Genomic DNA, 17,909 nt, shown 5'->3' with positions numbered 1-17,909 from the left:
AAAAAAAAATCTTCCCTCACCCCGGTCCCTCCCTCTATCTCTCCCTCCTCCTTTACCCTATCTCTTGATTTCTTTCCATTTTTTTTCCACAAAAATCCTAGTGGTTTTGAACCCGGGACCTTCTGAACACTAAGCTGATGTCTTACTCCTAGACCACCAGCACCCCTGAAATTTATTTTCTTTTATCTTCCTCTTAAGCTACATCTTCGGTTATAATTCCAGAAAAATCAATTAACTTACTTTCTAAATCACAAAACTATACTTGGTCTCGAACCTTAAACCTCTTGTTCACTACGCCGGTGTTTTACCAACAGGCCACCGATGACATGGAAATTTACGACCTTTAATCTGCCTCTTATGTTACCTGTCGCTATATAATGCCATAAAAATCTCATTACAAAAATACTCGTGTTTTCGAACCACGAACCTTATGTTTAGAACGCCGGTGCCTTACCGCTAGACCACGGGAACATCTATACTACAGCTTCCTGCGATCGTCCTTATATTATACGACTTGGTTTAAAGCTGCAGAAAAATCGTATTTATTTATTCACTTTTCAATTTCTATTGACAAAATACACCGTGGTCTTGAACCCCGTACCTTCCCAATACTTCGCCAATGTCTTACCCACGTACCACCAAATCTATACAAATTTGTTACCTTCACCTTCCTCATATAGTACCACTTGCTTCCTATATGCAAAAATTTCTTACATTCTTTTTTTCACAAAAATAGTCATGTCTTCGGACCACATAACTTCTAAACCATACACCTTACCTCTAGGCCACCGGCCACCCTTGATATTACTCAGCTATTTAATCTAAAGTGAAGCATTTGTTCCATCGAGAAGGCCCTAAGGACAACCGGACGGAAAAAAGGACTTCTACTCGTTGCATATATATTTTATTGGCGTGAAGGACTTGACGCAGTTGCGTAATAGTGTCCGTTATTATCGACAGGGGAAAGTAGCGGAAAGTATAGTAGACGCGATCCAAGTGATCAGTATATAATAACTGATCGAAATCTGAAAGGTCGTTGCAACATTGGGAGGCTAATATCCAGCAGAGATATCTGGAGAGAGAACTTCGCTGTCTTACAAAGGAATATTTCCCTACGCCTGTTTTGGTATAATCTTATTTTCAGAAATAAAAGACGGGTTGTGAGATCACCTTGCTGTGTGTGTGTGTGTGTGTGTTCCTTAACAAATGTTTAATGCAATGTGAAATGAAGCCTGGAAGCCGAGTGGAGCCGGAAGAGACCGCCGTTGATAGGCAACGGCTAACTTGTTTCCGCTGCAAGGAATACACACGGACAATAGAAGAACTGTTGTACATGGTGGTTTCCTATGCGGTCCGTGTCATATCAAATAATCAATATGAAGTGAAAGGAAAGTAGTTGCTCATTTATTTCCAAAAGTTATTTTTTCTCTATATTTTAAGCAGTGATAATGTTAATGTATGAGAGCCGGAAGTTCCGGGCCAGAACTCACAAAGCCTGCTTCCGAAAGTTTCAGACGTGCAGTCCTACAAATCGTGGCATGTTGATGTTGTATTTATTTTATGCACATGAGCAGGGAAACCGAGAGTACTCATTGGCTGATGTGTGCTGGCCTCGTGCACGAGGGATCCAATCCAACTCGAGTCCCAGTTACTCCCTTTTCAGATCCAGGGCATCAGATCTACTGATGTCACAAGCGAACTGCACTTACTCCATCTTCTTCTGCTAACTTCGACCTCTCCCCTTTCTAACCCCTTCTCGCTAGCGCCGGAATGGTAGGGCCGATTTTATTCGCACTCGGCACTCAAGACGCCAGATAACGAAAGCACTGGCTCCCCTATGCTGCATGTACTGACTTCATTGGAGCTGAGCCTTTCTTGAGAAGCCGCCAGTCCTGCAGCTGCTCAAGACTTTCCCAACATTTTGTGGAACCCGAAGGTTCATTACCGTGTTCACAAGAGCCCTCCGTTGGTCCTTATCCTAAGCCAGATTAATCCAGTCAATACCACCCTATCCTAGCTCTCTAAGATCCATTTTAATATTATCCACTCCCGCCTTGGTCTTCCTAGTGGTCTCTTTTCTTCTGGTTTTCCCACGAATATCCTACACGCGTTCTTCCTATTCTCTTCATAATCACCACTGTGAGAACCTCAGTTCCTGCAGAAAAGGAAATTTTCGTTTCTTTTTGCAAATCCTAAGTTCGCGCCAGTTTCATGATCCATGAATATTGTTGCGTCGCTGTGCAACAATCGTGGGATGGGTGGTTATACCAGACTCCTTTCTGGGCAACGGCTTGGTAAACACGTTCCCGCAGTAACGATTAGCATACAAGACTGAACGGTGTTGTCTAAGCGGCCCGTGCCGAGGAGTTATAGAGAAGAGAGTTGGGGCAACCAAGTCAGTTGATAGTTGGCAGTCAGTTCTGTACGACACTTGAGCACAGAAGCGGAGGAATAGCCATTGTTAGAAGTTGTTATCAGGAAACGACTAGTGAAGATACTCCAGGCTGGAGAAGACTTAGTGTGTAGTGATTTGTAAAGTGTGGAAATCAGTAATAGTGTTAGCTATTTGTAGTTACGACTTTTAAGTTGTCAATAAATACATTCACCAATCCAAACCCCGTCTACAGCCACACACATATTGTGTGACAATATGTTACGAGCCACTGCGTCCAACCAATCCTACCCAACTCGGAACTAAGGAAGTGCAACATGTCGAGATACTGTTGCGAAAGCATCCTTGATAAGTTCCGCGTTGATGAACAAAGTTGAAGGGAGGAAGCACAGCTATACACATACATAGCCTGCACGCAGCCTGACGCATTTTGTCGCCCATTCATTTACTTCTGTCTGTTTACTGCCTTCTTCGAGGTCGACAAAAAGCAGAGAACATTTTCAGGATTCAGCACGCACTGGAGCACAGTATTACAACGGATCCGCTATTTTGCATGAGTTTAGAAAATTTGTCTATCAGTTTCCCGCATTTTCTAGCCAGTGGGTTCACAAATGGCGGTGAGGTTGTCAACCTTACGCGCCGGCCGCCTTTTGCACCTGGGGAAAGATTGCTGGTACTCATTTCTGCTCGTGCATCACAATCTTGTTCCCCGGTGAGAATCAGAGTTTACACGAAACTTAATCATAGTGGATTAAAAAAAAGTAAAGGTATCCCTGTAACAGGCCGTGGAGGTCCATAGGGTTGTGAGATATTGAGGTTCCCACATTTTCTAGACAATCGACTCACAGATGGCGGCAAGGTTGTCAGCCTTACGCGCCGGCCGCCCTTTTTTCCCAAGAATATCTAAAAAATATTCCTGTTACTCATTTCTGTTAGAGGCTAAGTCGACCCCAGGGCCATAGTGCGGCTGGAAGGATTTTGTTGACTGAAAAAATCGAATTACCTCATCGGGATTTGAACCCGCGACCTTCCGGCTTGTAGCATAGTGCCTCAACCAACTACGCTACCACGTGCCCCCCACAGTTGATATATATATATCTACACAATGCAGTGTACATATTTAAGATGGTGTGGTTAAATCGCTGATTAGCTCGGCGCCATTGCACCTGATAAGGCTTTTTTATCAGCGTAATACCTTCTCGAGCATTTGCCAATCTGATTCGGTTCAGTGGCTCCGCCCACAGAGCGAATGTCCTATGGCGAATTGCAGCCAACGCACTCCACCTCTGTGCCTGATAAGGGATAAAACCTGGAAGGCTGATGGATGGTTCTCGAAGGATTAACTTCTTTTTCTTTCTGTGGTCTGCAAGGAATTAGACTGAAAAGTCGGCTTTTGGAAGGAGAGAAATGACCAAAAAGGGAGTTCATAGCCGAACTCACAAAACCTTCTGTGCTTTTTGGATAGATTTCGAGACCTTCTTGGAAATCAACGGTACGATGAGCAGCAGAGATCGTTTTCAAGCATTCATCTGAAAATTTTTCCAGCGTGGAAATGATACCTGTTGGAATATAATCACAGGTATACGCGTCATGCTGTCAAAATTATTAAGGATAGTTACAGATATCATGGGGAACAATAATATATTTCATTATTGCGGTTGAATCAGTTTATTTCATTATCCACCAGATGCCTCTATATATCGGAATGTAAACTGTAAAATGCTGCTCAGTATTCGAAGCATCACACAGTACCACTTCACATAACTAAAAATTATTGTAACCTTAATTCACGGCTTTGAATCTATGTCAAAATTACGCCAGAACTGTTCACCTTCATGGAATTCGAATTTCTGCTACTGGGTTTATGAGCTCCTGTACTAACGCAATTCGTGAATGCCCACAGCATTGCTTGAAACAGATGCCAGATTGGTTTTCTGCAATTGTTTTCATATCTTGAGCGAAATAACCTTTGGAAATGCATCAGTACTCCATCCCGACAGATTATAACAGTAAGAGACTAGTACTTACCTTCATCGTAGATCTTGCGCACAACGGCATCGACTGTGAGGCTCACCCAGCCAAATTGTTTCCAATGCTCACGCGTTGGGGCGCAGACCTCCAGGAAACGGTGGGTGTGGTCACGAAAGCACAGCATGTCCAGGCCACAATCGTGGTCTGCGTTGAGTGGCACTGCAGCCGCGCTCTTGACTCCAGCCACTGAGCAGCAGACATCCACAGCACGCCAAAGGATACGATGCACTGGTTCTGCTGGATAGCCCACCTCGCGCAGCCGTCTCTCGCCCAACAGGACCCAGAGCAAAACAAGCACGCGACTTCTCAATGCAGTATCCTCAGCAGAGAAGAGGCAATGCCCAGGTGCGTCTGCACCGAGCTTTGTTTCACTTGCAGCTCCCATTTGTTGAACGAAGACTTCTTCGCCGCCAGGTGTCCAGTCCCTCAGTTGAACTAGCACAGTGCTCCGCTGAAAAGAGATGTTTTGACCCTCGTGGCGCTGCTGCGCATCTTTTTGCCGTGGTTCCTTTAGAGGACAACTGCTATGAAGAGAATCAGCAGGACTTTGGGTAAATTGTTGGTCCGCAGTTTGCGTTCGGTTTTTCGTGGGACTACTCGGTTCGGTTCGGACAACTTCATTTTTGATTAACTCTCTGTCACCGATTTCTGTTATGATTTCCGAAGGAATATTTGGCCTTAAGTACGTGTTGCAATCCTCAGAGCTTCTTTTGTCTTCGTTTTGGATGTGCGTTACCACTGGACAGGGGTTTTGAAGGAAGTCGGCTCTATCTTCGAGACTATGTTGGTCACCGATTTGTGTAGGATTCACCGTACGTGAACACTTCCCAGGATAGTCACGTCTTCTGTATTCGAATATGTCTTCGTCGACGATCGGATTATTCTGGAGAGGAGAACTTGCGTGCGGCAGAACACGTCTACCCAAAAGATTTTGTTTGTCTCCAATTTTAGTGTGATATTCCAATTGATAACTCTTATGAGGAGATTCGCCCTTGTCTTCAATGGGCTGTTCTTCGTCGATATGAGTACTGTATTCGTTAGGGGCGTATTGCTCTTTCGAACTAATTGTTTCTTCGAAGGTTTGTTTGCTACGTATTCGAGTGTGGTTTCTCGCGGCTGAACGTAGCATGGAAGATGTACTTTGTTCACAAAGAGGATGTTTATCGCCGATTTCTGGATATTTTAAGATAAATATGCCTTCATCATCTTGCCTTCCCCTGGCCCCTTTGCTGCGTGTACGTTCTTGCAGGTCAGAGCTCTCAGTTGCACTGACTGCTACGGCAGTGGAAACGCCTCTAGGCGTATCTCTCGCAATAACGGCAGGCTTCATGCCATATGCCTTTAGCCTGCGACGTAGTTCATGAGGATAATCAGCTTCGTTACTGCTGGAGTTATTGTCAACTGTTGTATTAGGTGTCGCGCCATCTTGTACTGAATCCCTGACATCAATAATGGCCGACAACGCCGTTGTTCGTTCGTCAGAAGTAGCTTCCATGGGTGAATTTCTCGCATTCTCTTCATTGGCTGTGTTGGGCGAGAGAGTGGATGTTCTCCGTCCCTGTTCTGTAATAAAACAGATGCTTGTTGCGGCCATATTGCCTCCTTTCTTAGTGATTATGTCATCCTCAGTCGGAAGTGTCACATGTTCTCCAGAAAAATGTTCCGCAATATTATGAGGCGAAGATGACCTTAACCAGCGTTCCTTGTCGTCGTCTTTCAAACTCACTAAAAGCGGTGTAGGTTTGTTTATCAAGATGCTCTCATTTTCAGAAAAACTTTCGGGTCTGTTATACTCTGTTTTCCGATGATGTATGTTAGGGGGCGGTTGTGACCTTGGTAATTCTGAAATGTATACAGGTCTCGCGTGAATTTGTTTGCTATTTTGAGCAAATGAATTCCTATTCTCAGTAACGTGTTCTGCCGTTGGAAAGTCCCGTATCGAGCCGCATGTAGTCTTTATGTACGAGGACTTCACTGTTCTTGATCTGTACTGAGGAGTCGCACGTCTCATGCTCTCGTGAACAGGTGACATACAGGTTGAACTTTCGTCACTTCTGAAATCACACTTTGGGGAGTTGGTGTCACGTGAGGAAACATAATCTCCAGAGCCAATTTCGCCCTCGTCTTCATGTTCCCTTCCACCATGTTCTTGATCCTTTTCAGCACCTTGTGATATTTTGTCCAAATAAGTTCTTCCCGGATTTCGTAGATGCAAATCCCAAAATCTGTCAACTCCAGTGACAGCGATGGCGCATCTGTAATTCGTCCCAGCAGAACAACACCAGGTAACCTGCGTGTTCTCCTCTGCTTCGGGCTTATACCGCCACTCCAATGGATATGGCCTTGTCCGATCAGACGTGAGACTTTTTGTGGCGACCGGCTGGAACGCGGAATGACGCCTGCAGCCTATCACACTTCGGTGCCCGCCTGGAAACTTGCTCAACACTGGAACCGGCCCCAGTCTGCACCACACTATCGGCTGAGGCCTGTGAACTTCGCCGTTCGAATTTCCATGGCAGTATTCGTAATAAAGGGGCATCGGAGACTCTCGAGCCTTATTCTCACATGCCACCATCTCTTTCTTTTGCCAGCACTTAAAAATTGTCACTGTTTCATTAAAGCATAGATATTCACTGAATTCTGGTGAGATATTCTATACGTAGAATATTCGCTCCTGTTTTGTCCTACGTATGTACTAGCTACTAAGTTACACATTGTTAGCTATGCCACTTTGTGCTCTCACTACACGCAAGATTACGGTTCATGCTGTAGAGTCCGTAAATATCAATTTCCTCTGAACAGAATATTATCCCGACACAGTGTACTTCCTCACTAACGGCAATGTTATGTAACATTTGTCTTCTCATTTCTCCTTATCTTCCTTTACGAAATAAGAATGGACTATAGTTCTGACCTCTGATGCCTTCTTGACCATGTTCTGTAACCCCTGCTGCTGTTCTCAGGACCATTGGAGACTGGAAGAAATACAGATATACAATTACCATCTTTATGCACGGGTGCACATTCAGTACCTGCGTGGAAGTGAGAGGAGACTGGGGAAAATTGCATAATGGGAACTTCAAGAGATGTTTCGCAGGAATATACAGCCTCAATCTTCAGAGACGAAGATTAAGTCAATGAAACCAGCAGAAGCAGACAACATGCTTAACATTGCTTAGCAGAACTGTGCTTGCTGCCTGCTTCAGGTTGGTTTCTTGCTTAACTTTCTCCTCGACCCCTAAGACGGAGGCTTTATATTGATCCGAAACGTCTTTTGTCTTTCATTAGACTATACGGCTTTGTATCCCACCAGCTATGACTCTTATAGCCACTGCTGTGTAAATCTCAAAACGAAAATATTTCTAGACAGATGATCCCAAGGGGGATGAAGTGAACAGGCAGGGGATGGGGGGAGAGAAGAGGAATTCGTAGGCAGTTTTTATAGAGACACTCGAAAGAAAGAGAACACTTTGAAGAATTAGGCGGGATATGGGTGGATAATAGTGAGATGGATGCTAGATGAGTGGCACTGGGGGTTTGTGTTCGGGATTCATCTGGCTAAGGTTAGGGACCAATGTTGGGCTCTTTTTAAAAAGTTAAGGAACCTCCACTCCCATAAATATTGAGAATTTCTTGAGTAAATGAGAAACTACTAGCTTTTCAAAAAGACTTATCTTCATCATAATTATGCATTCAGTTTGGTCAGAGTGAGCTCAAAACCTGATGCGCGCAAGCCGCGTTCTCGCTTGAACTGGCCGCTTTATTGGAGGACACTGTAAGGGACGCAAGGACCTGCACGCATGAACACATTTTGGTCATCTCCATGGATTCCTGTAGGCCTAAGAAATGAATGTCTGGTTTGTGTTCTCGTACACGTAGAGTTCGAATCCTGGCCGGGCACCGTCAATCCTGATTGAGGTTTCTAGTGGACATTCTCAGTCAATACCTTCCAAACCCTTTACAGTCATCATTCATCTATCGTCCTCCCATTCGGCACTGATCTGACCCAGCCTCACTATGGGCCTGAGGTCGGCACAGCCTCTAACAGAAATGACTACCAGGAATGTTTTTGGGGGGTTTAAGGTGGCCAACGTGTAAGGCTGACAACCTCGCCGTCATCTGTGAGCCGACTGTCTGGAAACTGTGGCAGCCTCGACGTCTCACAACCCTATGGGCCTCCACGGCCTGTTACAGGGATAGCGTGGCCTTTGGTTTTCATAGCGTAACTACTGAAAACGTCGTAAAATGGGCAAATAAACGGTATTTTAATGTGATGAAAGTAAAACATGGCCTGCGGTGAGTTTAGGTTGCATATGCATGTACGCTTCCAGTGCACTGGAAATGGAAGACAACAAATATAACCCCAAAAACTCGTGTCGTCATTATATCCACAATTTTCACACATAATTGTGTGTGTTTGTAAGCTGTCACCATATCGTATTTCACGTGTCTACTTGCCCTAACCAGTCATTATCTAACTAACTAAGTAACTAACTAACTTACTGTACGGAGCTGGATTCTTCCTGAGAATACAACGGATTCTCAGCTACTCAAGGAATTCCCCAAATTTTATCCCTGACCTGTCACTGCTGTGTTCAGAAGAACCCACCACTGGTTCCTCCAGACGAATCCAGTCCACAACAGCCCATCCTCTTTCCCTAAGATTCATTTTAATAATATATTCCAATCTAGACCAAGGTTTTCCCAGTGACTTTCCTCCTTCAGCTATTTCTACCCAAACCCTGTGTGCATTATCGCTATATACGCTACATGAACTGCCCATCTCATCGTCCTTGACTTCACCGCTCTACTTAAATGTAATGAGTACACACTATGACGCTCGTCTTCTGCAGCCTCTTACTGTTTCATCCCTCTTGGGTCCAGATATTCTCCTCAGCACCTCTGTTCTGAAATGCCCTCAGTCTGTGCTCTTTCCGTAATGTGAGAGACCAAGTTTCACACCCATACAGAACCACAGGCAAAATTGCAGTTTTGTATGTTTTCGGATAGCAGACGAGAAGACAAGGAAGTCTCAGCTGGATGGTAGCAAGCATTCCCAGAGTTTAATCTGCTTTGTTATTGTCGTCCTCAAATGCCCGAAGTTCACTACAAGCAGTTAATTACCAACAAACAAACAAACAAAGCATCTCTGTCGCAAATGACACTTCAAATGCAGCCTTGAGACGGCGTTACCTCATGAGCATTATCTCGTGGGAAGTGACGTCGTGCAGTCTGGTAGAATTTAAAATATTTTTCGGAGTAACGCACTGCCCCGAACTTGAGGGTCGGTGAGCAAGTGAGGCGAACAGCAAGCAGAATGGTTCACTTTACTGCTTTCTGACTTGCTTGGCGTATGCTTTGCCCATGAAGATGGAGCCAGTACCTTCCTCCGAAACATGGCAAACTTGTTGCTGTTTACTGTCCGTGTGTGTAGACCTGGACGCTCTCAACAGAATGCGCAGTGGATTTGGTCGAGTCCTTTAAATGAGATAGGGACTGTTAAGTTTGCATGGGTTGCAATACGGCCTTAGTTACATTACATCATTGTCTAGTTTTTCTCTATATTCGACCTTATGATTGGATTGTGAGTACCAAAGCTGAGCTGCTAGTACTTTTATGTTTATACTTATGACATAAAATTCTGAATACAACCTAAAACAGAAGTAAGAATAACAATCGATTTCTCGCATAATTTATGAACGAGTATTTGTTAGCTTCTGTAACGACGCTTATCCAGCTGAACAAGATCAGTAGTGTCTAATGGGAGGTTGTGATTGATAATCTGATAAAGATTTGGAAATAAACTACCGTGGCCTATTTTAAATAACATACCGGCATTATGGTTTTGGTACTGATAAAAAGACACTAAAGCCAGTGAACATAACGGTGTAGTGGTGACGCACTACACTCATACTTTGGAGGTACTCGGCTCGAATCTTGGTCGGGCCCCTCTTCGGACAGATTTTTTACAGTTTTCCTCAGTCCCTCCAAGCAAATACCGTCATTGTATTTTGACCAATTCTTTCCAACTCCTGTCTAGTACATCATTCACCAACCATCCTGCCAGTCGACGTTATACAGGATATTCTGGGAGGTCATAGTATCGGTCATTCTAAGCAAAATAGTGTACATGTACGTGTCCTTTTCCGAACGGTTTACGAGATAGAGCTGTTTCACTGTCCGGTACACTGCGCACTGTGCAGACGAGCAACACGCCATGTCCTCCTCACACGACTTGCAAAGTGCGTTGATGCTGACTGCGGAATTTTCGAAAATGTATTTTACTGGGTAAAGTACGAGTATACCAACTTTGTCACTTCAACAATAAATACCGGTGTTACAAACAGTACACAATATCTCTTTCTTAACAACAGTTTTGGAACTGTACAGCGAAATAGCTCTATCTCTGAAACCGTTCGGAATAGGACACATGTACATAGAGAGTTTTTGCTTAGAATGACTGATACTATGACCTCCCAGAATACTGGCCTTTCCTCCTGGGACATCCTGTATAATAACTCGTCACCACGAACACTTCTTGTTTGAAGAGACTCAGGATCGCGGACAATATCAAAACAATAGTCATGATTATCACTGGACATCATGAATTACTCGCCGGGCATTGTAGTTCACAGGTCAATTTCAAAATCACTTATGTATCAAAACTCTGCGATACGGTGTAAGCCAAGTCAGCTACACACAGCAACATAGCTACAACGTTGTGTCTAAACCATATTTGAGAATGCGTCATCATAATTTACAGTGTAGAACCGTTACTATGCAACGACCGCTAGATAAATATACTAGAGCCGTTTCTAGGCAACGGCTCGGTAAACACGTTCCCGCGGCAACTGATACGCATACAACAATATAGGTACTTTTGCAAAACGGTGTTTTCTACTCGGTCAGTGCAATGGGGTTATAAGGAGGGCATTTGAAACAAGAATAGTTCAGTTGGAAGGGAGCCACCGTTCAGAGAGGACTTGATTCCGGAAGCAGAGGACTAGCCACTGTTAGTAGCCGTTGCCAGGCGACTAATATGGAAGAAACTGTGGGCTGGAAAAGACTTCGCGTGAGTTTATAAAGGGCAGAGATGAAGTTAGTGTTGTAGGAATTTGTAGTTATGAACTTCAAGTAGTCAGTAAATCGAGTCAGCAATCATAACCCCGTCTGTAGGCGCATATAGTATACGTGACAATAATACAGCAACGTGAACCGTTACGTTATCATGAGAAAGTTACTAGATTCTTTAAAAAATGATGGGATGCAAACTCAGCACGCAGTATAGCTCTCGTTAACACAGGGACTTCACTTCTGGGAAGTAGTGTCGCAAAATCTGTCTTCAGAATGCTTCTCCTCGTTCGTGACGAGTAGCCGTGACTGTACATGGCATCGCCATGCTGTCCTTCTGTTGGGGCGGGGAATGTGGACATCTGTCAAGTCTCACAACCCACGCGTCATGGCGTAATTTATATTCAGAAACTGAATTTGTGAACTCTTAACACGTTTGTTTTCGCAACCGTATGTTGCTAACGTCTCAAAAACTCTTACATACCGCGTTGTACGTATATCTTGGTGCACACCTAGACAAATCTACGGTCAATAGATTGCTTGTGTTGTTTCTCATCTATGAACTACTCCTTTGAGGTGGGCTCAGGTGTCATGACATGCATACAAAATTCAAAAAGAGACTGGTTCAGCCATCAGAAGTTGATAGAGGGGGATACCCAGAGAGCATTGCGATCGCATAACTCTACTTCTGTTTCTTAAAAATAAGTAAATTAAGCTCCTTGTTAGGTGGGTCCCTTGTCACCACGGCATGGCGCGTCCTCAGGTTGCGGGTGGAGGAGACGCCCTCCAGATATGGAGGGAAGCTGCGAATGTATTTAATAAGCACTCGCGGACAGCCTACAAGGGGTTGCCCTCCAGCGTGGGGATTAGGCATGGGGCTAATAACTCCTCATCGTAAAAAATAACTTTGTTACGAAAATTCTCAAGAAGCCTCTGACCTGGACGGATTCCTAGGATAAACGACCTAAGCTAAAGAAAATGGACATGGGATTTAGCACTTGGAACGTCAGAAGTTTGTATAGGGCAGGTTCGCTCAGGGCAGTGGCAGAAGAAATCTTAAAATATAAGTTAGGTTTAGCGGTAGTACAGGAGGTCAGATGGGCCGGAGGTGGCATCGCACCAGCAGGAGACTATACATTTCACTATGGACTCGAGTAATGCTCGCTACCATTCAGTCCAGACCCTTCTGTCCTCTCGTCTGCTGTCCAAAAACATAAAAATTAGAATATACAAAAATATAATTTTGCCTGTAGTTCTGTATGGGTGTGGAACTTGGTCTCTGACATTAAGGGAGGAACATAGACTGAGGGTGTTTGAGAACAGGCTGTTGAGAATATTTCGACAGAAGAGAGATGAAGTGACAGGAAGTTGGAGAAAACTACATAATGAGGAGCTTCATAACTTGTACTCTTCTCCAAGTATAATTAGAATGATCAAGTCAAGGAGGATGCGGTGGGCAGGGAATGTAGCACGAATGGGAGAGAAAATGAATGCATATAGGATATTGGTGGGAAAGCCAGAAGGAAAGAGACCACTTGGAAGACCAAGACGTAGATGCGTGGATAATATTAGAATTTATCTTAGAGATAGAATGGGGTGGTATGGACTGGATTGGTCTGGCTCAGTATAGGGACCAGTGGAGGGCTCTTGTGAACACGGTAATGAACCTTCGGGTTCCATAAAATGCTGGGAAATTCTTGAGTAGCTGAAGATTTGGTTTCTCCTGAAGAAGGGCTCAGCTCCGTAAGTAAGTAAATTAAGCTAACACAGTGTGACTACTATACAGAAAACACGCTGCAGCTTCGTTACAAATACCACTCCGATAAAGCTGTTTAGTGAGGAATAAAATATATTTATTCTGTTATATGGAAGAGTAGAAATGTTTTGTGTTGACAAAATATAGACTTTGTGAATGTCAAATGAAGTGGTGTATATAGTTACCACTGTGCTTTAAAGGGTTAATTCTAATAAGTATTGTCAGAAAAGAAGCCACTTGAAGCACGCAACACGTGAATAATCCCATTATGTTCCTTCATCAGATCCGCCGACTAGACTGACGTAGTGGTACAGCTGTAGACTCGTAATCGTACGGTGCCCGGTTCGAACCTCGGCCATAATTTGTGAGATTTTTCGTGGCTTTCTCAGTCATTGTAGGAAAATTCAGGGACAGTATCTCTTTTGGACTTTGACCGATCAATTCCGAAACCTTTTCAATTCATGAATCATCATAAAGTAAGTAAGTAAAGCTAGCCCCGAACCAGGCCGTGAAGGCCCGTAGGATTGTGAGACGTTGAGGGTCCCACATTGTCTAGACAATCGGTTCAAAGATGGTGGTAAAGTTGTCAGCCCTACGCGCCGGCCGCGCTTTACTCCCCAGAAAAATTAATTCCTGGTACTCATATACCATTAGATATTATAGACTCCATCTTTACGGCGTCGTGCAAATAAATAGAAGCACATTTACCACCTATGACATTAACGATTAGGTAAGTGGGAGAGTCAGTAAATAGGTCACAAATGGAAGTAAAGCAGCTGTAATGAATGTAATAGGTTCTCTATGTGTATCACTAGGTAGCAGCTGTGCATGCTCATGTTCAGAGACTGGTTTCAGTAGTCAAAATGGCGACTGTGCTTTAGCAGTATACTACCGAAGAGCAGCGTTGTTGTGCGTTATTTTTTTGTGAACAAAAGGACTCAATGCAAAGGATATTCATAAAAAAAAATGTTTCCTGTTTACGGTGGTGTTTGTCGCGTAAAACAGTTCACAGCTGGGTGGCAAAGGTTTCAATGTTGAGGAAGAGTTTGAAATGGAAGTGCGGAAGTGGCTGAGACAACAATCAAAAGACTTCGGTGCCGCGGGTTTCGCCGCATTGCTAAAGCAATCTGACAAGTGTATCAGTGTTGTTGGGGGATATGTCGAGAAATGAATGTTTTCTCCAGATTCGAATCTCATATATTTTACGTTTTATATGCATTTGTGGCCTGTTTACTGACTTTCCCTCGCATAATGAATTGGTAAGTATTTGGAAGGAAGTGGTAGTGACCTGCATGATGTATTATCCCGGAATATGCCTCGAGAATAAGGGAAATCACAAGTCGGTGTCGTAGCCGAGATTCGAAAGGGTACAGTTTCCTGATATGCCGCTGTAGGAGCTTGTAACACGTCGGGACGCCGGTCAGAAACGAAGCGCACTTGGTAGAGCTGCAAGTTCACCTGACGCGGTGGGATTTACTCTGCAGGAGCCGTCGCCCGGTTAAAATCAAAATCAGCCCCATCCGCCCGTCTTACTGCTGCAACACATCCCTGCACTTCGAGACTTTGCTATCCCCTCCCTCTTTCGGCTGACGAGTCATGGGAACAGGTCCCCGGCGTTACACCATGAAGGCGTGTGGGAGAGTGGATATGTAGCAGTAGACCTCGGCACTTCACGTCCCGGTCGCTTTACCCCCGGGGAAAGGGAACCCGGTAACCATTGGGTAGGAGGCTGGGTGGCCCCTAGACCGGTCTGGACAACGTGGGGAAGAGAACAGTTTTTACCCTACCGGGACTCGAACTCCAAACCCTCGGTCATCCAACCCGTGGTAGTCGCTATAACACCTGAGCTATTCCGGTTCCTGAAGGAAATACAGTAGACTTGCAGCTGCTCGGGGCGAGTAGGTGATCAAATTCCGCGGATAACCGGGAACCCAGAATAATCAGTAAAAGGAATATTGCAACTGACTACTTATTTGGGATTTATAAACGACATATACATAGGTGAGTGTGGGTTTCTGGGGAGCTTCTATGCCGTTTCTACACAATGAAAAGAAGAAACTAAACAAAGAAAGCCGTCTCGAGTCACCAAATACATGTTAAAACGAGTAATACGTGTATATCTCCCTTCGTTTCGTATTTGTGCCTGCTTAAAAAGCAATTTCACATTGGACACACCAGTCTACCTTTCTAATGTCACCGGATTATTGGCCCCGGCTAATCCGGAGTCCTCTGCACTAGGGAAGAAAGAGACAGGCTCACTGTTCGTGAACCTCTGCAGTGGTAAGATTTGTCTGCGGAAATTAACCAGTAAATTCCATCTAAAATACACAAATTCAGTTCCTGCGTCACATAAAACTCGCTGAGTCTTTATTACACCAGTGACTGACGCTGTTTCGGAAAATAGTCCCTGTGTATTTTGAGAACAATTCGGAATACAAACATATTCTTTGGGAAAATGCATGTTGCGTGTACATATTGTTACCGCTCAGCCTGTCAGATGGGTTAGACAGAGATGAGGACCTTCATGAAGTACAGAGGAACCAATTGATACTGAGTAACGGTCTCGGTGTGATCAGAACATTCAGTGGGTTCCGAGACTTCATTTGTCAAATACATTCTCATTATAATGCAGACACATTTAAATTTGAGTACCACTTACGGTATTCATGGAAGTTAAGATTCATATCGTCGCCTTGTGTATTATGCCACTTTTAACCTGAAAATTGAAGCAATATTTTCCTTCGAAGTATTGACAACCATCTGCAAGAGTACACGGTATCATAACATAAAGGACCACAATACGATTTTGAGAGTGAGTTCCTCTTACCACTAAGACCCAATTAGTAGCCGTAAAACTTGGGATGACAGATGTTGTTAGGAGCCATTACAATTTTTCTCTTATTTTTATGACTTCAAATTTGCATTCGTGGGACAGCAACAAGATGCGGCACTCCCCAAAAGACCCGAATTAAANACTCGGCACGGCGGCCACTGATTGGCCTATTGTAGCCTGCCCCGGGTGATTATGATGATGGAGAATTTGGTGGAATGAAGAGAAAACTCACCCCAGCGCCACTTTGTCCACCACAAATCCCACTTGACCAGACCCCGGGATCGAATCCGGGCCGCCGAGGTGGGAAGCCAGCGACTAACCGCTTGAGCTATGGCGCGGCCTAGGACACACGTATACGTACATACACTTTTTGCTTAGAATGACCGACACTGTGACCTCGCAGAATGCTGACCTCTTCTCCAGAGATACTCTGTATTTTAACCTTGAAAGAGTAGTTCTGGAAATCTAAAATGACACTTTGGCACTATACGAATTTAAATTTCGCACTTGAGTGTTACATACCAGATTGTCACTTACCAGCCTTCAGATTAAGTCTCAAATAAAACTGCGTTGTCGTGTAAAGCAAAGGCCCCGCTCCGCCCACTGACCGATACTTTCTGTCAACGTCAAGGCTTTGACTCCTAATTCGCCGGCAATCTTGCAGCAACTGACTTGAGACACGCGTCTGTTCAGAGGCCTATCAGCGCCTATCGGCCCGGCTGCCTATACAGTGAGCTGATAAGATTTGTGTTCCCATTGCGTCCTGATTGGTGAATGTACAAACGTTAACTTCAGCAGCACTAGCTTCCAGTATGTTGCGCTTCGGAGCAACATAATACCACCATCGTCAAGGTGGAATAGAGAGCCAAGCAAGGAAACGAACATATTTTATTTTTCGCTGCTTTCTTTCCAGTTTCGACCCCAAGATGGAGCCAGTGCATTCCCCCGTAAGTTCGGTAATCTTCTACAAGACTCTACGGCGTCAGATATCACAACATAATAAAAGGGTAAAGTTGTATCTGTACTTGACTAATTAAGCACTACGCCATTAAGATATGTGGGGGAGTGGCTGTATAGATCCACGTATTCTTGACCTCGGCGCTAGTTGGAAGCGAGTGGTAAGCTTTACGTCCCAGCCACTTTACCCCCGGGTAAAGAGCCCCTGTAACCATCGCTGTTTTCCGCACTCTACAGATCACGCTAAGTCTCTCCACTATTAGTTGCCTGGTAACCGCTTTGACAATGGCTGTTTCCGGCCTCTACTCTCCCCTGAACGGAAGCTCTCTTCCAACTGACTCTTCTTCAGAGTCAGAGTTACTTTCAGACTGTCGTTTTAGCGCCAATCAGTCTGTCTTGGCGAGAAGCCCCTTTTTTCATCTGAACACCTGTTTCATAGTCCTAATGTAACATCGTCTCTGACGAGAGGATGGAGCTGTCGTTTACAATTGCTGCTGGTCCTCGCCAGCGCACTCATTGTCAGGTCCGAGTCCTATGGGACTCGTGACCACATTTTACTGAATCAGATTCGAGACTTCCCCAACCTGGAGGACCAGGCCCCCGTATTTATGTCCCCAGGAACAGGGTGGCCCAGTTATACCCCCAGGCACTTGGTTCCCTTTTCGTCGCCTCCTACGGCTCGCAGGGAAACGGTGGAGGTATTCGACCCCGCCTCCACACGGAATTCCTGAATTATTCTTGCTTCAGTTCAATCCAACTTTCTCACAACTACAGCAGATGCAGTTATGAGAAAGTTGGATTTTGTATACATTGTGCATTACAAACAGGGTATGTATATGTATGTTAACACTTAAAAAACCCATTGTGAT

General features: G+C 44.5%; 1 protein-coding gene across 3 annotated transcripts in view; it reads right to left on the bottom strand.

Moving 5' to 3' along the window:
* The window catches only part of LOC111868148, a 65,439-nt gene extending 48,630 nt beyond the window's left edge, over positions 1–16,809 (bottom strand). Inside the window, exons 1-2 of one of the 3 annotated variants that reach the window (XM_033752944.1) lie at positions 16,621–16,809; positions 4,421–7,398 (exon numbers count right to left, since the gene is read on the bottom strand). In XM_033752944.1, coding sequence (XP_033608835.1) covers positions 4,421–6,998 — 2,578 coding nt within the window. In that variant the 5' untranslated portion in view covers positions 6,999–7,398; positions 16,621–16,809. Of the gene's footprint in view, positions 1–4,420; positions 7,399–16,605 lie in introns of all 3 variants that reach the window. The other 2 variants (XM_033752943.1, XM_023858572.2) reach the window with 2 other exon arrangements.
* Between the last annotated feature and the right edge of the window lie 1,100 nt (positions 16,810–17,909).

The sequence above is a fragment of the Cryptotermes secundus genome, unplaced genomic scaffold (assembly GCF_002891405.2).
Source record: "Cryptotermes secundus unplaced genomic scaffold, Csec_1.0 scaffold2757, whole genome shotgun sequence".
Lineage (NCBI taxonomy): Eukaryota > Metazoa > Arthropoda > Insecta > Blattodea > Kalotermitidae > Cryptotermes > Cryptotermes secundus.
This window is presented reverse-complemented; position numbering and strand designations above follow the sequence as displayed.